The following is a 17510-nucleotide window of genomic DNA, read 5'->3' as shown; positions in this document are numbered from 1 at the left end:
GGGAAAGAGCATAAAGGAGACAGGAGTAAATCACAAACATGTCAGCTGCCTAGTTATCTGCACTATCAGAGATCTGAGACTTCATGTGGCTTCCCCAGCCAGACTACCTGCTTTCCATTTCTATAGACAAAGGGACTTTTATGTAGAACCTGCATAATTTAGAGCAACTGTATTATTTCAAAATTTATACTTTGAGACACATTCCTTTGTCTTGGGTTGTTTGACCTGCATCTTTTTGCCATTCTTAACCTGTGGCAGAAATCAAGCTCTTTTGTGAGGATTTTTGGCCCCTAAACATTTTGTATTCCACTGATGGCTGCAAAAGGATTCACTCTAGGACTGCATGGGCTTTGCAAGCAACAAATGAAAGTAGAATGACAACTACCACATCTTAATCAACAGTGTGAAGATGTATTCACTTTGATTTACTGTTTCTGGTCCCTGCTGGCCAACCTGGACTGGTTTGTCAGGAGGTGTCTGCAGTGGATAACACAAAAGAAAGTTAGGTTTAAAGAAACACAGTCTGTCAAGGAGTGGGAGAGATGGATTATGGTGAAAGAATGACAGCAAGACCCCAGAGGTAAGATAGGACTATGAAAGTGAAGTATCCTCTGTGTCATTCAAAAAAGAAAGCAGCAATTGAAATAATATATGAAACATATTCCTTTTCCTGTAAAAAAAAAAAAAAAAGAAAAAAAAAGTTTTTTATATATATTCTTAAGGTGGATCACCAGAGGGTTTGAACCCAGTCTGACCTGCTGGGTGAGCCAGGTCAATCCTCAGAGTACTTCTGTGCATGATCCACTCAAGGAGGGAGAAAGATGTGTGTTTGCAGCCTAGGGGTGGTAGAAACACGAGGAGATTTCACTATGTGACCAGATCAAAGCTGTAACTTGTACCTGTGACAGCTACTTCTAACCTCTAGGAAAGAATAGAAACGTTAGATAAGTCTGGGGTTTTAGAGCTGGAAGTTGTTAGTAGGTGTGTAGTGCCCTCAATTTCTGTTGGAGCTTAGTGTGTTTGGAACAGCACCTCAGGACAGTGGGCAAACCATAACAGCAAGCAACTCCAAAGTGCTCCTTCTTTCTCATTCTCTGGCATCCCAAAGATCTGCCAGTCTGATGCCCTTTGATACAAAGACCTTGTGCAGGTGGCACAAGGGAACTCAATTCCAAGACACTCAGCCTGCTCCTGTCTGTCTTTCCCTTTTTCTCTCCCCCCCTCACAGACTCTCAATATTGTGACCCCACGTGTCCGACCAGAAGACTGCAGCATTGGGCTCCTGCCCAGGAACCACGACAAGAACCGCTGCATGGACGTGCTGCCCTTGGACCGGTGCCTGCCCTTCCTCATCTCCGTGGATGGTGAATCAAGTAACTACATCAATGCTGCACTCATGGATGTAGGTGGCACTGCACTGTCCTCACTGACCCAAGTCTGAGCTCATTTCTTCTCAGGTCACTTTTGTAGAAGGCAACTAAAGCAAAACACTTTTTTTTTACCTGTAGTTTCAAGGTCTGACATCTCCAAATCGGGCAAAGACACGTGAATTTTCCCTCCTTCACAGAAATAGGTCACCCAGGCTGTGAATATCACACAACTATTTTACTTCTGCCATCCATTGGTGGGAAATTTTTGGCAAAGACATTTGTGAGTGTGTGGTCTGAGGTTGTAGGATAGAAAGACACAAAAGTGGTGGAACAACTTTTCCCATGCTTTGGTTGTCATACAAGTTGGAAAAGAAATGTTTGCCAGGTCAGCTCCTTGGAAAGGATAGTTTGCAGTGTGGAGTGAGGGATATATTTGAGGTTTTGCCATTAAGAAGATGGGAGTACAGAGATCAGATGTGCAAGGTACAGATAGCTGATGTGGGTCTGTCTGAAGGCACTTGTTCTTGCTTTGTTTGTAGGCTAAAACCTCACAGCCACAGGTCATTTGTACAGGGTGAATTATGTTGGTGGTTTCTTTTTGCTGGGGTACCTAAATGCTTTTGCCTCTAAAGCCACCAATGATTGCAGTTGGAAAATGTGTAAAATGATCCAGAGTGAAATGTTATCATTTTTTCTCATCAATGTTTGGGTTGGTCTTTTTTAATTTGGCCTGTTCCTTCAATCTTTGACACAGTGATACTATTGCATATAATTAATTGTAGACATTTTCTGCAGACACAAAATATATTTTTCTCTAGTTTCTTGGGACTGGGAACATGTTTGCACATTTCAGCCTTCATTACCTCAAGTCTCTTTGCTAATACTTGTATCTTTCCCCACCAAATTCCTGCAAATTCATTATTTGTTTTTGCAGAACAGAGTTTTTCATCCAACATTGAAATTCAGCCTCTCTTACATTTTCTAACTCTCCTTTACCATAAAAGAATCATCAGCTTTTGAAAAAAAAACCACACAAAACCAACAAAAACCAATTAAACCAACAATCAGAGGGGAACAATCCAAATTCTACATTTTCATGGATGTTCCTGTTGTGGACAGACATTGAAAATTATCTTTCCTTTCCAGTAGCTTCATGTCTGCAGGCTTGCACTGTGCAGGAAATCTTACAAGAGACCATCCTTCCCATATTGCCCTGAGCCATCATTAATTCTTTCATTGTGTGAAGACACGTGCTGGGAGACACTTGACAACACAGTCCCAGTGCTGATCCTCTTTGCAGCTTTCTCATGTTTATCTCTTTATTTAACATCTCCCCAAACCTTATTTGACTTGCAACTTGCTCTGTGGGTATTACATGAAAGCTATGATGGAAGTGCTAGAGCAGGAAGGGATGATGGTATACCTGGAATGGGTGACAGCTTGGGTTTGGAAGCAGGGGTTGTCCCAGGAAGGTAATCTGGTTGGCTGCTCTGAATAAGGTTCACCAAAATCACCCTTAGATACAGAACATCATTACAACCCTCCCTCAGAGGGTCTGGGCTCCGCTGTGCTGAAGACTATCAAGGGCTGTTGCCTGCAGAGCATTGAACCCCAACATTTCCTGCCTTGAGTTTCCTTTTGGGAATACAGCCCAAAGGCTACTGTGGCCTCCAGAGGGAAGGGATTCTCCCCCAGCAGATTTTGAGACTCCTGACCTTTCCTCTTCATGTCTTCTGCCTCTTTAAAGTAAACAGACCTTAGGATCTTTGGAAGTCATTGAAAAGCCATTTCTGCATCTGCAAAATGGTTTGTTAAGAAAGGAGAAATACTGTCCTTCACCTTCCCCTAAAATAATTGAACATAATCTTTAGGAAAAGACATTTTAGCCACCTCTCCAAGCCAAGCCATACAGAAGTGGTGATAGGTTTGTATTTAATTCATGGAGCTAGAAGAAATCATAGAATCATAGGGTGGTTTGGGTTGGAAGGGCCCTTAAAGTTCATCTAGATCCAACCCCCCTGCATGGACAGGGAAACCTTCCATAAGATCAGACATGAAACCATATTGTGTCTCTGTCATCACTGTTCCCCCAAGTTCACATACATGTTCTCTTACATGAGTGATTATCTCTGTGTCACCTCCCCTTTAAATTAGGACAGTGAGGTTCCTCACCTGTAGCAAAGAAAACAGGTGGGACATGTTTCTTTTTCTCCTAATAGTAAAACCAACAAACACATCTTAGTTTTAGCCAGTCAGAGAATCACAGAATGGCAGGGGTTGGAAGGGAGATCATTGTGTCCACTGCCTTGCCAAAGCAGGGTTGCAATCTTGCAATCTGCTAGATTGGTGCACAGTGAAAAAACACAGCAGAAACATTTTTCAAGAGTTAAGAGTTAAGAGTTGCTATTTTATTTACCACTCTGGTGCCACCACTGGTCTGCTATGTCATATCTTTTCACCCACACTGGTGCTCCCGGGTTTGAAATACAGCATAGGAAGATCCAGGCTGATCTTTTCTAAGGAAATAATTTCCTTTTCCTTCTCTCTTCTTCAAGTCCTCCTCACATGTGCACCCTCAGAAACATGGCAGAGCTGCCCTGCAAGCTTGTGCAGAGCATGCACAGCACCTTCTCCACCTCCCAGCATGGTCTGCTCAGCACTTCCACCTACACCTGACTCATATGGAGGAGAAAAGACAACCTCCCACAATAGAAATCTTAATTCTTTAGGGTTTTATTTATTTCTGTACTTTGAATCAAAAAATGGGTGTGGGGGTTGTTGTTGTTTGGTTTGGTTTGTTTTTTTAACCCAGAATATTGTGCTTTTGATTGCAGTCTGCTACCCAGACAGAGAGCACAAGGGGCTGTGCACTTTGTAGACTCATCTGAGCATTCCCTGCCATGGCTGGAAAGAGAGAAAGTTTTGAGCTTGTGGCCTTTCATCTCAAAGTGCCCCACAAACATTCATTAGCACAGCCCTGCAGAGGCTGGGAGCAGAGCTTCTCCCCTTTGTGGGTAGGGAGACAGAGGTCAGAAAGCTTTTTTGAGGTGAAAGAATAGCATCAGAAATGAAGTGCCAGTGTTGCAAGCTCTCAATATTGCTCCACAAGCTGTTAAAGGATGGCTGGGCTCCAAATGTGCCACCTCTGTAGCACCACATCACCAGGCAGCAAGAGCAACCAGGGGGGACTAATCCCTTCTGTAGTTCCTAAAGTCCATTGCAGCAGAAAGGACAACATTTGCTTCCAGCTGTTTCCTTTCCAATTACTAATATACTGATAGTAGTAGTGGTAGTAATAGTAGAATTAGTATTATTTGCTGAGTCTCAAAATACAAATAATTGATTTGGGTAATCTGTGCTCTTGTGACACTTCTCTAATGAAATGTCTTCATTGGGAGCAAAAGAATCCCATTATGAGACATTTATTCATTGCAGGGAGATAACAAGGAGAAGGATATGTGATTTGTATAATCTGGTTAAATGGCTCAGATTGCCCAACCACTGCCTCCTGGGGATAATATTCGTTTGAATAAAAGTTGATTGAATATTTTTTCTTTTTTTTTCTTTTTTTTTCCTTTTTTTTTTTAACTAGTCTTATTCTTTTGTTAGAGCCACAAGCAACCTGCTGCCTTTATTGTAACCCAACACCCTTTGCCCAACACCATAGCAGACTTCTGGAGGCTGGTGTTTGATTATAACTGCTCCTCTGTCGTGATGCTGAATGAGATGGATGCAGCACAGGTAAGTGATTTCCCACCATTTCTGTGACCTAATTGCTTCTCAAATCCAGATGATTTTAATTTTTTTTAAAGTGTGTTTCTGCTGCCATTTTGTTGTGGTCCCCTCTCCCCACCCCACTAAGCAAATGAAGGGAACTGGAAAGTAATAGGTAATGTCTTGGGATATAATGAAATATAAGTCCATATTTGGCTCCCTCTAAGGCAGCTAGTTCTTACTGCAGTTAACAGAGATATTGAAATATGTTGTGCCTAGATCTTTCTCCAGAACTTGCCCTCTTCACTTTCATGCTTTGTCTCTCTTTGGTTCAGAAAAATGTTCCCTACCACAGCCCCAGTGTCCTTCATGCTTGCCTGCTCACATGGCATTTCCAGAAGAATAAAACCAAGAGCGATGTAGAAATAATTCAAAGGAACTTTTCCCTGAGCTTTCCAGTGCAATTCTATAACTGTTTGCACAATTCCTGGAGAAGCAAGTCGTGCTGCATATTATTATTTCTTTTTCCTTTCTAGTGCTATGTGGAAGTTGGTTTCTTGGCTACTAAAAACTATTATTTTCAGGACTTGAGCTTGGTGGGGGAAGACACCTTGCAGGTCCTCCTGTAGGAGCATTTCCAGCCACCTTGCAGATGAGTGGCAGCAGATAACAGCTTCCAAAAAGGCATAATCATGCAATTTGTGTGAAGGGCACATTTGGCTAATTCACCCGTTACAGCATTTGTTAAACAAGAGGAGAGGAACCCTCAAGTGGTTGGCACTTTGTGGATTAATTTTTCATTTGTCTCTTCTCTGTCTTCAGAATCTTCCCACACTTGAAGGCAGTGAGATTATTGGTCCCTTTTTTGTCAGTAATGGAGAAGCCAATCACCCCATCTGTTCAGGGGCTTTCCCTTTGCTGTGAACTCTGTAGGATTTTATTTCCAGCCACTGGAAGAGCTCTGCCTACAGGTGGACTTTCTTGCTGAGCCCACCACTATGTGAGGAACAAATCATCCTGCCTGATTCTGCATCTTGGCATTGAATCCAGAGGTGAATTTCATCTTTTTCCTTTTTTTCCTGACACTTCAAAGGAAAACACAGCTTTTTCTCTCACACTTCATTCTTGGAAAACACAAACCTATCAGCCTCAGCCAGTGTTATTCTTGAAACTATCTCTCTGCACATGACTTTACATTCTTTGTTTGTTTCCTTGCAAAGTTTTGGGGTTATGCCTGTAGGCACAGAAAAGGAGGTTTAGCAATGCCTAAGTCTCCTGGATGGTTACTCTAGAATGGTGTCACCAAGCTCAAGTCTGCAGCCAATACCAAAACTACCCAGCTACATCTGGAAGTTAAGGGTAATTTTAAAGTTTGTATCTCATGAGCTTTCAAGACAAGGGGAGGCAGCTGGATGTCATAAAATCATAAAGGTTGGAGAAGGCTTTTAAGATCATCAGATCATACTGTAACCCTAACGTTGCCAAGTCCCATGAAACCATGTCCCTAAGTGCCACATCTATATGTCTTTTAAATACTTTCAGGGATGGTGACCCCATTCCTGGGGAAGCCTCTTCCAATGATTGGCAAGCATTTTGTTTGTGAAATATTTTATGATATCCAATGTAAACATCCTGTGGACAATTCCAGATCACTTCCTCTTGTACTATTTCTTGCTATCTGGGAGAAGAGATCAACCCTCCCCCTTGCTCCAACCTCCTCTCAGGCAGTTCCAGACAGTGAGAAGGTCTCTTCTCAGCCTCCTTTTCTTCAGGCTGAACATCCCCAATTACCTCAGCTGCTCCTCCTAAGACTTGTGCTTCCAGACCCTTCCCCAGGTATGTTGCCCTTCACTGGACACACTCCAGCCCCTCCATGTTGTTCTTGTCCTGAGGGGCCCAGAACTGACCCCAGGGTTTGAGGTGCCGCCTCACCAGTGCCCAGCATGGGGAGACAATCCCTGCCCTGGTCCTGCTGGCCACACTAGAATCATAAAATCACAGGGGTTGGAAGGGACATCTGAAGATCATCAAGGCCAATAAGGCTGATACAAACCAGGATGCCACTGGGTTTTTTTGGCCCTCTGGGCACAAAATGGCTCACATTCAGCTGGCTGCTGATTAACATCCCAGGGCCTTTTCTGCAGGGCACTTTCCAGCCATTCTTCCCCAGTCTGTAGTGTTGTGAAAGGGAGGTTTCAGAACACAAAACTTAACCTGTCATGCTTGTACTATCATCGTGTGATACTGTTGTAATCATCACTGCCTAATTCAAACACTGTACCCCAGGCACTATGAAACTGTTGGTGTGCAGCTGCCTGCAGATACTGATTTGTGTGCATGAGCAGGGTGTGTTTCTCATTTCCATGAGTAGAACACAGATACAAAAATTGCTTATATAGAATCTGTGCCTGAACTGTAGAGAGAGGAGTTAAAATAAATAGGTAAGTGAACCTTTTTGATCTACTATGCAGGGAAAAGGTGCAAATAAAACCATGTGAAGGTCAGAGAACATAATAGACAGTTTTAAACACTGTATATACTTATAGATTTAGGTAGATGGCCGTTCACAGACCTGCTTTATGAAAAGCAGATTTTCAATATTAAGGAAAGGTTTCATCTTTATCTTCTTTCCAGTGCATCTTGAAGTTGTTTCCTAAAGCACAGCTCAAATCTTGGCTATTGGACAGAGGCTTTGAGAGGAGATCTGTAGGCTGCTTGAAAGTCAGAATGAAAAGTAAAGACAACCTTCAAAGGACAACTTGATTATATGGTCTAGTCTGGCCTGCTTAATCTTGAAAAACTAACAAGGGCAAAGATGCAGAAGATTGTGTGAATATCCCACCCAATTTCAATCCCATATGATCAAAGGAATAACAGGGATACAGAATCAGTGCAGTACCATGCACATGCTCAATGTTATTGCTGGCAATGATTGAACTTGAAAAGCTTGAGATCAAGTTCAAATGAGCATCTGGGGGTTTCAAAACTTGTAAAAAATTACACTTGAAAATAGGAAGAGAAGAAAAAAACCACAATCTCAGCAGAAACAGTTAATGAGATCTCATGCAGAATATTTTCTCGCCGTGATGTATTTCCAGATGGATTTGAAACACTTAGATTGTAATTTGTGTGGATAGGACTTTTTTTACTTTCAATTCAGTACTATCAACATAAAAAAAAAATAAATATTCCAACCTGCTTCACAAGCTTCAGAGATTCTGTTGTGGTTCACCTGAAATTAAAGTTGCTCTTGCTGCTTTCAGTGAGCAAGCTCATTTTCCTCTCCCCAGCTTGCTGGTAGAGTCAGAAAGCTAAGAAGTTGATCTTACACAAAAACCAACCAAACAAACAATAAAAGAAGTTCCACTTAGCTGGAATTAAAAAAATTAAAAAGTTAAACTTCTCATTTATTTATTTTTTTTCCTCATATTCAGGATATAGAAACATTTACTGAGCTACAAGGTCTTCTCTGAGCAAACACAGGTAGCACAAGATTGGTTATGGATTGTGAGTTGGTTAGGAGCTCAAAAGGACAGAAGATTGAACATGAGTTTCCTTGTTTATAGTTAAGGTGCTTTTTGTTTCTTTTGGTGTTTTCCCCAGCTCTGCATGCAGTACTGGCCAGAGAAGACGTCCTGTTGTTATGGGCCAATCCAAGTAGAGTTTGTTTCAGCAGACATCGATGAAGACATCATCAACCGGATATTCCGGATCTGCAACATGGCCAGGGTAAGATCAGTGAGATACAAGGTTCCTTATTCCTTCTCAGAAATATATTCTGGCATGAGGAAGAGGCAGAGCCCAGACTTGTGGTTTAGAGATGCTGAATTTTATCACCGAGGAACAAAATTTCTCTTCAGAATTTAGTAACTACTTCCTTTAATTAACATTTCATTGCAACAGTCTGTATTGGTAAAAGACTCTTGGCTGAAGGTAGAAAGTGGATGGTATGATGTGAAAATCTGTATTTAAAAGGAAAGCATTTTTCTGTGTATATATGAGAACAATTAATCACTTAGTAGCCAATATAAAAGCATCAGTACCAGAGGAAGTAAACTGGGGTAATGTCAGCAGCTCTCCATCTGTCAGCTATCATGCAGTATCTCTGAAGACAGATGCAATGTTTACTGGCTAGACTGGGATTCCCAATTGCCACTGTTTTTCCTATAAATAAGCAACTGTCATTTCTGTAAACAACTCTTTGTCTGGATCCCTCAGCCCTGGGACAGCCGAAAATGATAGAAAAAATGATGATCTGCACACTGGACCTTGGCAAGGCAGCTTCAGGGCTGCAGAGAAGGGTTTTTCTCATTAGTGGTTTCCCAGATTGATTATGTCTCTTTTTTTGTTCGTTTTTCATTTTTTTTCTCATCAGAAATGGAAGAGGTTCCATAAATTACATGTCCATGTTATTTACTACCTCTGCTTCTGATGGTGTTGTCAGAGCCTGTGCAGCAATTCAGTTGTAGCATTGCAGAGGGAACCTTGTGGTCCAGTGACACAAACTGATCAATTGGTTAGGTGTGGATCTTCCTATATCCCAGGCCAACTGCCTCTGAACCAGGGACAGCCTGGAAGTCATATGGCTGGTGAGATTAAGGCCCTGTGGCTCTCAGGAGGAAGCTGGCAGGGCAGGTGATCTGAACTCTCCACACTCTGCACCCATCCCTGTTCAATGTCAGTGGCTGCTCCTAACATCTTTATGAGGATCCTTTCCAGCCATGGTCTGCAGAGATTATTTTTATTTCGAGACCCTTCTTTGGCTTTAGTTCTTATGGCACAACTAATCTCCAGCACAGACAACCAGGGAAGACACATTTCATCTATTTGATCTAATCATGCAGGTTGATGAGACTTTATCCTCTACTAGAAACTAAACAAGGGAACTTAGGCACCTTGTTTCTGCCTGGTCCTATCATATCTGAGGTCATAATTATTATCCAGATTCTGGAAAATCCTTGTTTCCCAACTCTGTGTCCAGAGTGGAGGATGTTACCATGGATGATGTCAGATCCAGAGGGGAGGATGGCACATAACCAGTGTCCTCTGCTTTGCCCCTCTCTCTGCTTCCTGCCCTGTTCCATTTAGCATCATGAAACTACTCTTTGTTTTAGCCCCAGGATGGGTATCGCATAGTGCAGCACCTGCAGTACATTGGCTGGCCAGCCTACAGGGACACCCCTCCTTCCAAACGCTCCCTCCTCAAGGTGGTCAGAAGGTTGGAGAAGTGGCAGGAACAGTACGATGGGAGAGACGGACGGACTGTGGTTCACTGCCTGTGAGTAGGACTGGAAAGTGTCTGTAACCATAAGAAATGCTGTCTGAAGACGACCAGTTATGGATCTGGAAATCTAGTGGGTTTCCAGGCTTCAGCTGGGGAAATGAAGTTAAATTAGTTAATGAAGTTAAATGAAGTAAAAAAGTTTGTGATGCACTTCAAGTTGGCTGTTGGGCTACTTTATAGCATCCTGACACAGAGACTTTGCTGACTGCAGTGAGGAGTGGTTGAAAAAGCTCAGCTGCTTTCTGTTGTGTAGGTATGTAGGTAGCCCAGACACAACCAAAGCAGCAGTTCCATGTGTCTATCTCCACCCAGGGAGCTGCTGTGAGCCCCAGAGCAGTGAGGAGCAGCTCGCTGGGGCTTCTCTGGGATCAGCTTAGTCCTTCCATCCCTGTCTCCTGCCCTCCACTTCCACACACTTTTGGGTGTGCTTAACCAGTCCTTAGGTTATACATCTGTAGGGTTTGTGGTGTGGCAGCAGGGCTCTCCTCCTTCCCTCACGTGTTGCCTCTTGTCTGCTGTGCAGGAACGGCGGGGGCCGCAGCGGCACCTTCTGTGCCATCTGCAGTGTGTGTGAGATGATCCAGCAGCAAAACATCATCGACGTGTTCCACATAGTGAAGACGCTACGGAATAACAAATCCAACATGGTGGAGTCACTGGTAAGCTGTTTTATCCCTGCACCTTACCCCAGCCAGGGTAATCAGGGGGACTTTAGAAGAGGTAAAGAAAGAAAGTCCTGGCTTAGCCCGGTGTAAATCAAAACGCTAAGGCAAAGCAATCAGAATTAAATCAGTCCCGTTTTATCATGTGCAGTGATTGCCCTGGTCCCACTGCTTCTCTCCTTGAGCGCTAAGGGGAAGAAGCTGTCTAGGACGGGTGATGAGCAGTGTCTCCCACACCCTGGACCTGCCTGCAGGAGTTGAAAGCTATCACTATGCTACAGGGAGGGGGGGCATTTTGCCCTCCTGTGCATGTGTACAGCCCGGTGCTTAATGCTGGGACGTGCCTTGAAACCAGGGAGGGAGAATAATCCAGACCCTGGGCCTTGCTCCCTCAACCAAAGAGGTTAAACTTTCCTGAGTTCAGTCATCTCAGTCAATCACAATGAATTTCATCCTCAAAAGCAACACGTGCAATGACAGCTTGAAGCAAATAAGGAATAGTCCAGACTGTGGCTCCCTGAGTGCTTTTCTCTTCCATTGATGATACCATTTAATGTCTGCCTGGTCCAGCCACATGAAATAAGAAAGAGGGAGGGAACATTTTTGGCAGCTTGTAGAAAGAGGCTCTGAAGAGTTTTCCTGCATCCTAATGCCACTGTTTTCTGTTCGTTCTTTCAGGAACAGTATAAATTTGTATATGAGGTTGCACTGGAATACTTGAGTTCCTTTTAGCCCAGGGGAGGGACTGGAGCCTCCAAAATGCCAGATCCCAGTCTCTGGCAGACACTTCTACCCTCACCCACACTGGAAGGCAGTAACACGTGTGGGAAGGAAAACCTCTCCTTCCCAGAGCAAGAGATTGAGATTGCACAGCCCTCGCTGGAAGGAGGAGAAGATGATGCCTGTGTTTGCTGCTGCCTGCTTTCTCTTGGAACATCCACTGCTTCTTAAATAACCTACTGTAAAAATTAGCAAAATGGGAGATGGGCTGAAAGACTGGACTTTCTAATCCCCTCTGACTTCTTCTCTCCTCTTTTGGATTGTATTTTTGCTCTCCTTGCTGCAGAGTGGGGAAGGAATGAAACCCTTAGGAAATGATCTTTTAAATGTCTCCTTTTTAATTTATAATTTTTATTTTATTTTATTTTATTTTAAATCCCAGTCTTTATTTATTTTTAATTTCATGCAACAGTCATTTGGGAAAAAAATAATAATAATGAGATAGCCATAAGGGATATATTAAGTGTTACATTACAATTATCTGCTTCCTCTTATTTGTTTTTTTTTGTTTGTTTGTTTTTTGTTGTTGTTTTTTTTTCAAAAGAAAAGACCAACCAACCAACCAACCAACCCACTTAAATTCTCTTCCCATATGTAGTCCCTTTTAGCATGAAAATAGATGGCAGAGCTGAGAAGCTGTTCATGGATTCATTGCCTCAGTTTCTACACAAACGTTTCCTCCCAGTTCCTGCTGGGCTGTGCATGAACCAGCTCCATCTCTCTGGTCTGTGTTCCTTTCAGTGCTGGTAAAGCAATAGCATTAATGAGTTTCCCAGGCACTTGAACCTCAAGGTTACATATTTGCATCAAACAAATTGTCCTGCAACTTTGGTAACTTTGTTACCCTATTTTTCAAGTATTGGCTGGGGTGCAGTGTGTCTTTGAAAAACGGGGTCTCAAGTAGGTATTATTGATCATATGCTAGGTATTATTCTTTATTATTTATTATTTGGATTGTTGTAGAATTTAGGACCCCTAGTCATGACAGGACCCTCCTGAACTAGGCACTGTGCAAACAGAGAGCAAAGAAGGTTCCTACTCAAGAGTTTGAAGTTGGAAGGTAATAGTAACATTGGATTTGGTCGAGATTTCCTCACTATTTCCAAGCTGTTGTACAATCAGGTGTAGTTGAGTGATTTATTCAGATTACCAGGTCTTACAAACATCAAAATGGTACCCTATCCAAGCTGTAGGAGAGGTGATATACATACACAGAAACCTGTTCTGACACTTGTTAAGAAAAGTGTTAGACTAGCACAGCAACTTCCCTTCGTAAGCAAAACAGCTTTTGTTTTGTTCTGCAAAAATGCCTGTGCAACAATCCTTTGAAACAAACAACAGATGTGTTTTGCCATGGTTCTGGATCTCACTCTGAGTTCTGAGCAGCTAAGAAATTGTTTTTCTGAGAAAGTATCTTAAAGTAGTTAATCATTAAGTTCTGCAGGATAATCTTGGAGGAAAAAAATATAATAGTTGGATGAATTTAAAATATTCAGTATTTCAATTTAGCCATTTATTTGTCTTGAGGGTGTGGGAGTACAGGGTTCCTCTGTGTGTAAATTAGATTCTGGGAGGTTTCTTCAAACACAGACTTGCTGAAAGATTGACTGTGAAGGTAAGAGTTTAATGAAATTCCACTTGCTTACTGCCCTGTAGTTTTCCACCCCTGGGTGTAAACCCTGAGATTCTGCTGGGATCTCTGTGATGTGATATCAGTGCCTGGAACAGAGCATGCTACAAGTTACAAACAGTTTTGCTAATTCCATATGTAGATTCATCTTCTTCATGGTCATTCTTTTATCAATAGTCAGACCTTAGCCTTGCCAGTGAAGGATGAACATGCAACTTGATAAAAGCAACCCTCGACTCAGACATACCAGTACCCAACCCAATAGTTACCATCTCTACCAACACTTGCAACAGTCTGAGGGAGGATGCTTGGAACAGCAAGAACCCTCTTCCAGCTAAGCAGAGGAGGGGCTTGCAGAGGATGCTGAACCCCCTCACTCATATTCTCTCCAAGGAGCTTTGGATTCTTGGCTTCAGTCTCATGAAGGTCATACATGAGCTTGAACCACTTTTGTCCCTGATGTGTGCCATCAAGTATCAGTGAGAACCTCCTCACAGTTGTTTCTGTTCAGTTTCTAGTGGGTCCTTTCTGTTGTCTGCAGTTGGGGCTGTATGTGGGTGTCTGACATCTCATGAAACAAACAACATGGGGGGGTTGTTTGATTGTGTTGGTTTTGTTTTTTGTTTTGTTGTTTGTTTTGTTCTTTTCTTTCTTTGCTGTTAAGCAACACAAACAACTCTGCAGAAAATGGAAGGACTATGAGATAGAAATGAGAAGGAATGCATGGTATCAGTGCTTTGATTCCAGGTGGTTTGCTGTGACAGTGCAGGTCAGGAGCTGGGAGATACTAGTAAAGAAGAGGGATTCCTCCCAGAATAGGATTTTTCAACAACAGTCCAGGTATGAGGAAAACTGCAAGTCAGCAAAGTGTTCATGATTTTGCCAGCTCCAAAAAGCCAAAGGGACTCACTCCCTGTGAATATTACGGAAATTTTAATTAGATTTTAGCATTCTGTTAATTGTACATTGTAGCCTAATGATAGGTCCTCTCGTGTTCCTGAAGGACTAGTGCAAGCACTGAGGGTGACAGCCAGCATAAAAGGAACAGGGAGGCAGAAGAAAAGGCAACATGTCTGAGCTGTGAAATGGAGGAAGTAATTTGAGTCTTAACAGTAGCATGAAGGAAAGAGGATTAAAAAGGCAGAAGTAAGCCCTTAGGAGGGGTGTGTGCATGGAGAGAAGGAGCTGTTGGACGAGCAGAGCAGAATAACACTTGCAGTGGAGTTAAGGTCTTGAGGTAGGTTTGAATGTGTTTTATGGTATGAAAAATGCTACTAAGGGGTCATGTCTGTATGAATTGACCCACAGCAACTCAACTTGTGCTTTTAGCCCTCTGAAAAGGCAAAGTGACGTTGGCATGGACTGCAGGGAGAGGTATTTAAGCTAAATTTTCCCTTGTGTTTGCAAGGAAATAGTTGAATGCAAATGTTGGTTATCACAGCCTGACTATTAGTCACAGCTTATTATGCAGCATCTCAGCCTTCTCCTAATGTCCAACCTGCAATTCCTGTGGGAAGGATGCTCAGCAAACACCACCCACTGGGGTGCCAAACTTATATCACTGTGAAGGCTCCTTGCTTCAGGGGCCTGACCCAGCTCCAGTCTGTGTTGGCTCAGGGATGTTGATGCCTTTCCTTCCTGCACGATGCCTGGATGCTGATTGTGATTTGGGATGAAGGGAATTGTGTGGAAAGAGAAGAGAAGCTCACTTCAAATAACCTTATTACCTTGAGGTTGTTTAAACCAGAGAGAACAGCCTCTAGCAACACAGGTAATGTGTTTGAAGCAAGATTATGGGTGATGGGTTTGTTTTCACTGGGAAGGAGAAATTATGAGATGGGATAAAGGAGGCTTTCTCAGTCCTGAAAGAATAATAGTCAGGGTGAGCTTTAAACATCCCCTGCTGTGGATGGAGAGTGATAATGTGAGGTAGAAAAGATGAATTCTTCAATGGCTGAATTTTAGGCTGGGAAAATATGATATTGACAATATTTGAATGGTCATAATGAAGATAAGCTTATCCCCATTCAGACATCCTTCAGGGATGAGGGAGCACTGTTTACTAATAGCATGGTATTGATCTGAAGTGCAATCTGAAACACAGAGAACTAGAAACAGGAAGAGAAGGGTGGACCAGGGGCGTCTGTCTCATTCAGGGGGTAACGAGCATATTCAATTATTAAGGGATATAACTGAAGCAAAGGATTTTGGAGCTATCTAGGCTGGCTGCTGGAGAAGGAAGACCCTGAGCTGTTTGCAGGAAAGAGAGAGACCAAAACCCTTAAAAGGTAATGTAGGTGCCTTTTCATTTTGTGTTAATTTGGTGGTGGTTTGTGGGTTTGGACTTTGTTGTTTGGTTATTTTTTTAATTAAGATCTCTGCAGGCGTTGTTTTTTTAATTATTATTTATTTATTTGTTGTTGTTTTTTTTCCATTAAATTGCCTTTAAGGAAAAAAGGCATTTGACCTCCTGTAAATAGACTTAAGGTACTTGCCTACTAATGTAAAGAGACCATGCAAAGGAGTACAGTGTGCATGGGAAGTTAACCTAATCAAGAGCTCTGGTGGCAAGCAAGTAAATGGGAATTGGGTGGTTTTATTTGTCTGCAGATTGGATTGGTATTGTCTGATCAGGGAAGTCCCTAGACTTTGGTTAGCAGGAGGCATTTCAATTTGGGATAGAAATTTTTTTGCAAGGTTGCACAGAACTGTGTCTGAGCCATGATCAGCTCCAACCAGTTTAACTAATGCCCTAATGGGTCCCTCTTCATTTATTAATGTTTTGGTCATTGATGTCAGGTTGAGTTGTCCATTTTGGTCCAGAGGCAACAGCACTGAAAGATTTTTACACGCATTGAAAAACTTCTGTGGCCTTTACCCCCAAATCAAACTGCAGTTTCTGTAGCCCAGCTCTCCTGCTCAGCCCCTGCCAATGTCTACATTTGGAGAATGTCCAGGTAACTCCTAAAAGGCAGACAGAGATTTTGGGAAATGCCTGTGACCCCCAGTCAATCTGATCCGTGTAATTCCATAGGGTAGAAGAGAGGATCTCAAAGCTTTTGCTTAGGGAAGCACATTTTTTTGTGTCAGTAGTTTCCAGCTTTTTACTCTGGATCTGTAAACTCCCTGTAAAAAATGTCCAGTGGCAAAGTGAACCCTCCAGGAGTAGATTTAAGCCTGCAGGTGCTAGACCTGTTTTCCTATTTACTTTTCACAGGCCCTTTAGAAGTAGTTTATGGGATTTCCCCGGGGAATCTCAAGCCAGGCACTGCTGGTCACTGCTCTTGAGTCAGAGAAAGGACAGAAGCTCCTATAGCAGATGATTGAGAAGGCAGGTAAACCAGCTGCCATCTGAAAGAGAGGGAAAAGAGAAGAAATCTCTTTTGGGAGAAACCAAACATTGGAGGAGAAGGAAGATTAAGCGGAGTCCTGAAACAGGTATGAAAATTGCCCCTAGTTCTGCCTTCTTGCACAGCTGCTCTTGTATCTTTCTTACTCTTCAGAGTTCATACCAAGATCCATGCCACAAGCCATGCCATGGAGCTCTCTGCAGGCAGAGCAGTCAGAGTGTAACAGGGAGTATTTCCTGAGGGACAAAGATTAAAAAATATTTGCTTGAGAGAGGAATCTTCAAATACAAGGTGTCTCAATCTGTCACACTTACAGAATTATTTACAAGTCATCACAGAGCATCACGGACCTGATATTGTCCTGGATGTGAAGTGCAGGGAAATGGTCCACTCAGAAAACATCTTGTACTAAAGTCAACTCCATTATACTGGTAACATAGTTAACTTTTCTGGTATCTCCAGCCAGAGCAAGGGACACCTCAAGAACTTGAGCTTGCTGTATTTTAATTTGAGTCAGTCATTTCCCTTAAGTGTACAAGCCACAGTGGACCCTGGTTTGTTTGAATAATAAAGGGAGGCATGTGGTTAAAGTTATTCAGCCTTTGGGTGAAAAATTCACTACACTTCCTAGAAGACTGGAATAGTAGAACCAAACTACTGCATCTTCCTTGCACAGATGCTTACAGAAATAGAAATAGAAAAGCCAGCTTATTAAAGTCA

The 17510-nt window shown here is 42.5% G+C and overlaps 1 protein-coding gene across 1 annotated transcript in view; it reads left to right on the top strand.

Annotated features, from left to right (window-relative positions):
• The window catches only part of PTPRT (protein tyrosine phosphatase, receptor type, T), a gene marked incomplete at its 5' end in the record, with an annotated part of 272054 nt that extends 260292 nt beyond the window's left edge, over positions 1-11762 (top strand). The window contains 6 exons of the mRNA XM_009994060.1: positions 1229-1402; positions 4980-5111; positions 8688-8813; positions 10199-10362; positions 10892-11027; positions 11709-11762. Of these exons, the coding sequence (XP_009992362.1) occupies positions 1229-1402; positions 4980-5111; positions 8688-8813; positions 10199-10362; positions 10892-11027; positions 11709-11762 (786 nt within the window). The remainder of the gene's footprint in view (positions 1-1228; positions 1403-4979; positions 5112-8687; positions 8814-10198; positions 10363-10891; positions 11028-11708) is intronic.
• Positions 11763-17510: the final 5748 nt, after the last annotated feature.

Source organism: Chaetura pelagica, unplaced genomic scaffold (assembly GCF_000747805.2).
Source record: "Chaetura pelagica isolate M959 unplaced genomic scaffold, ChaPel_1.0 scaffold143, whole genome shotgun sequence".
Lineage (NCBI taxonomy): Eukaryota > Metazoa > Chordata > Aves > Apodiformes > Apodidae > Chaetura > Chaetura pelagica.
The sequence above is the reverse complement of the archived record's forward strand: the minus strand, read 5'-3'. Positions and strand labels throughout refer to the sequence as shown.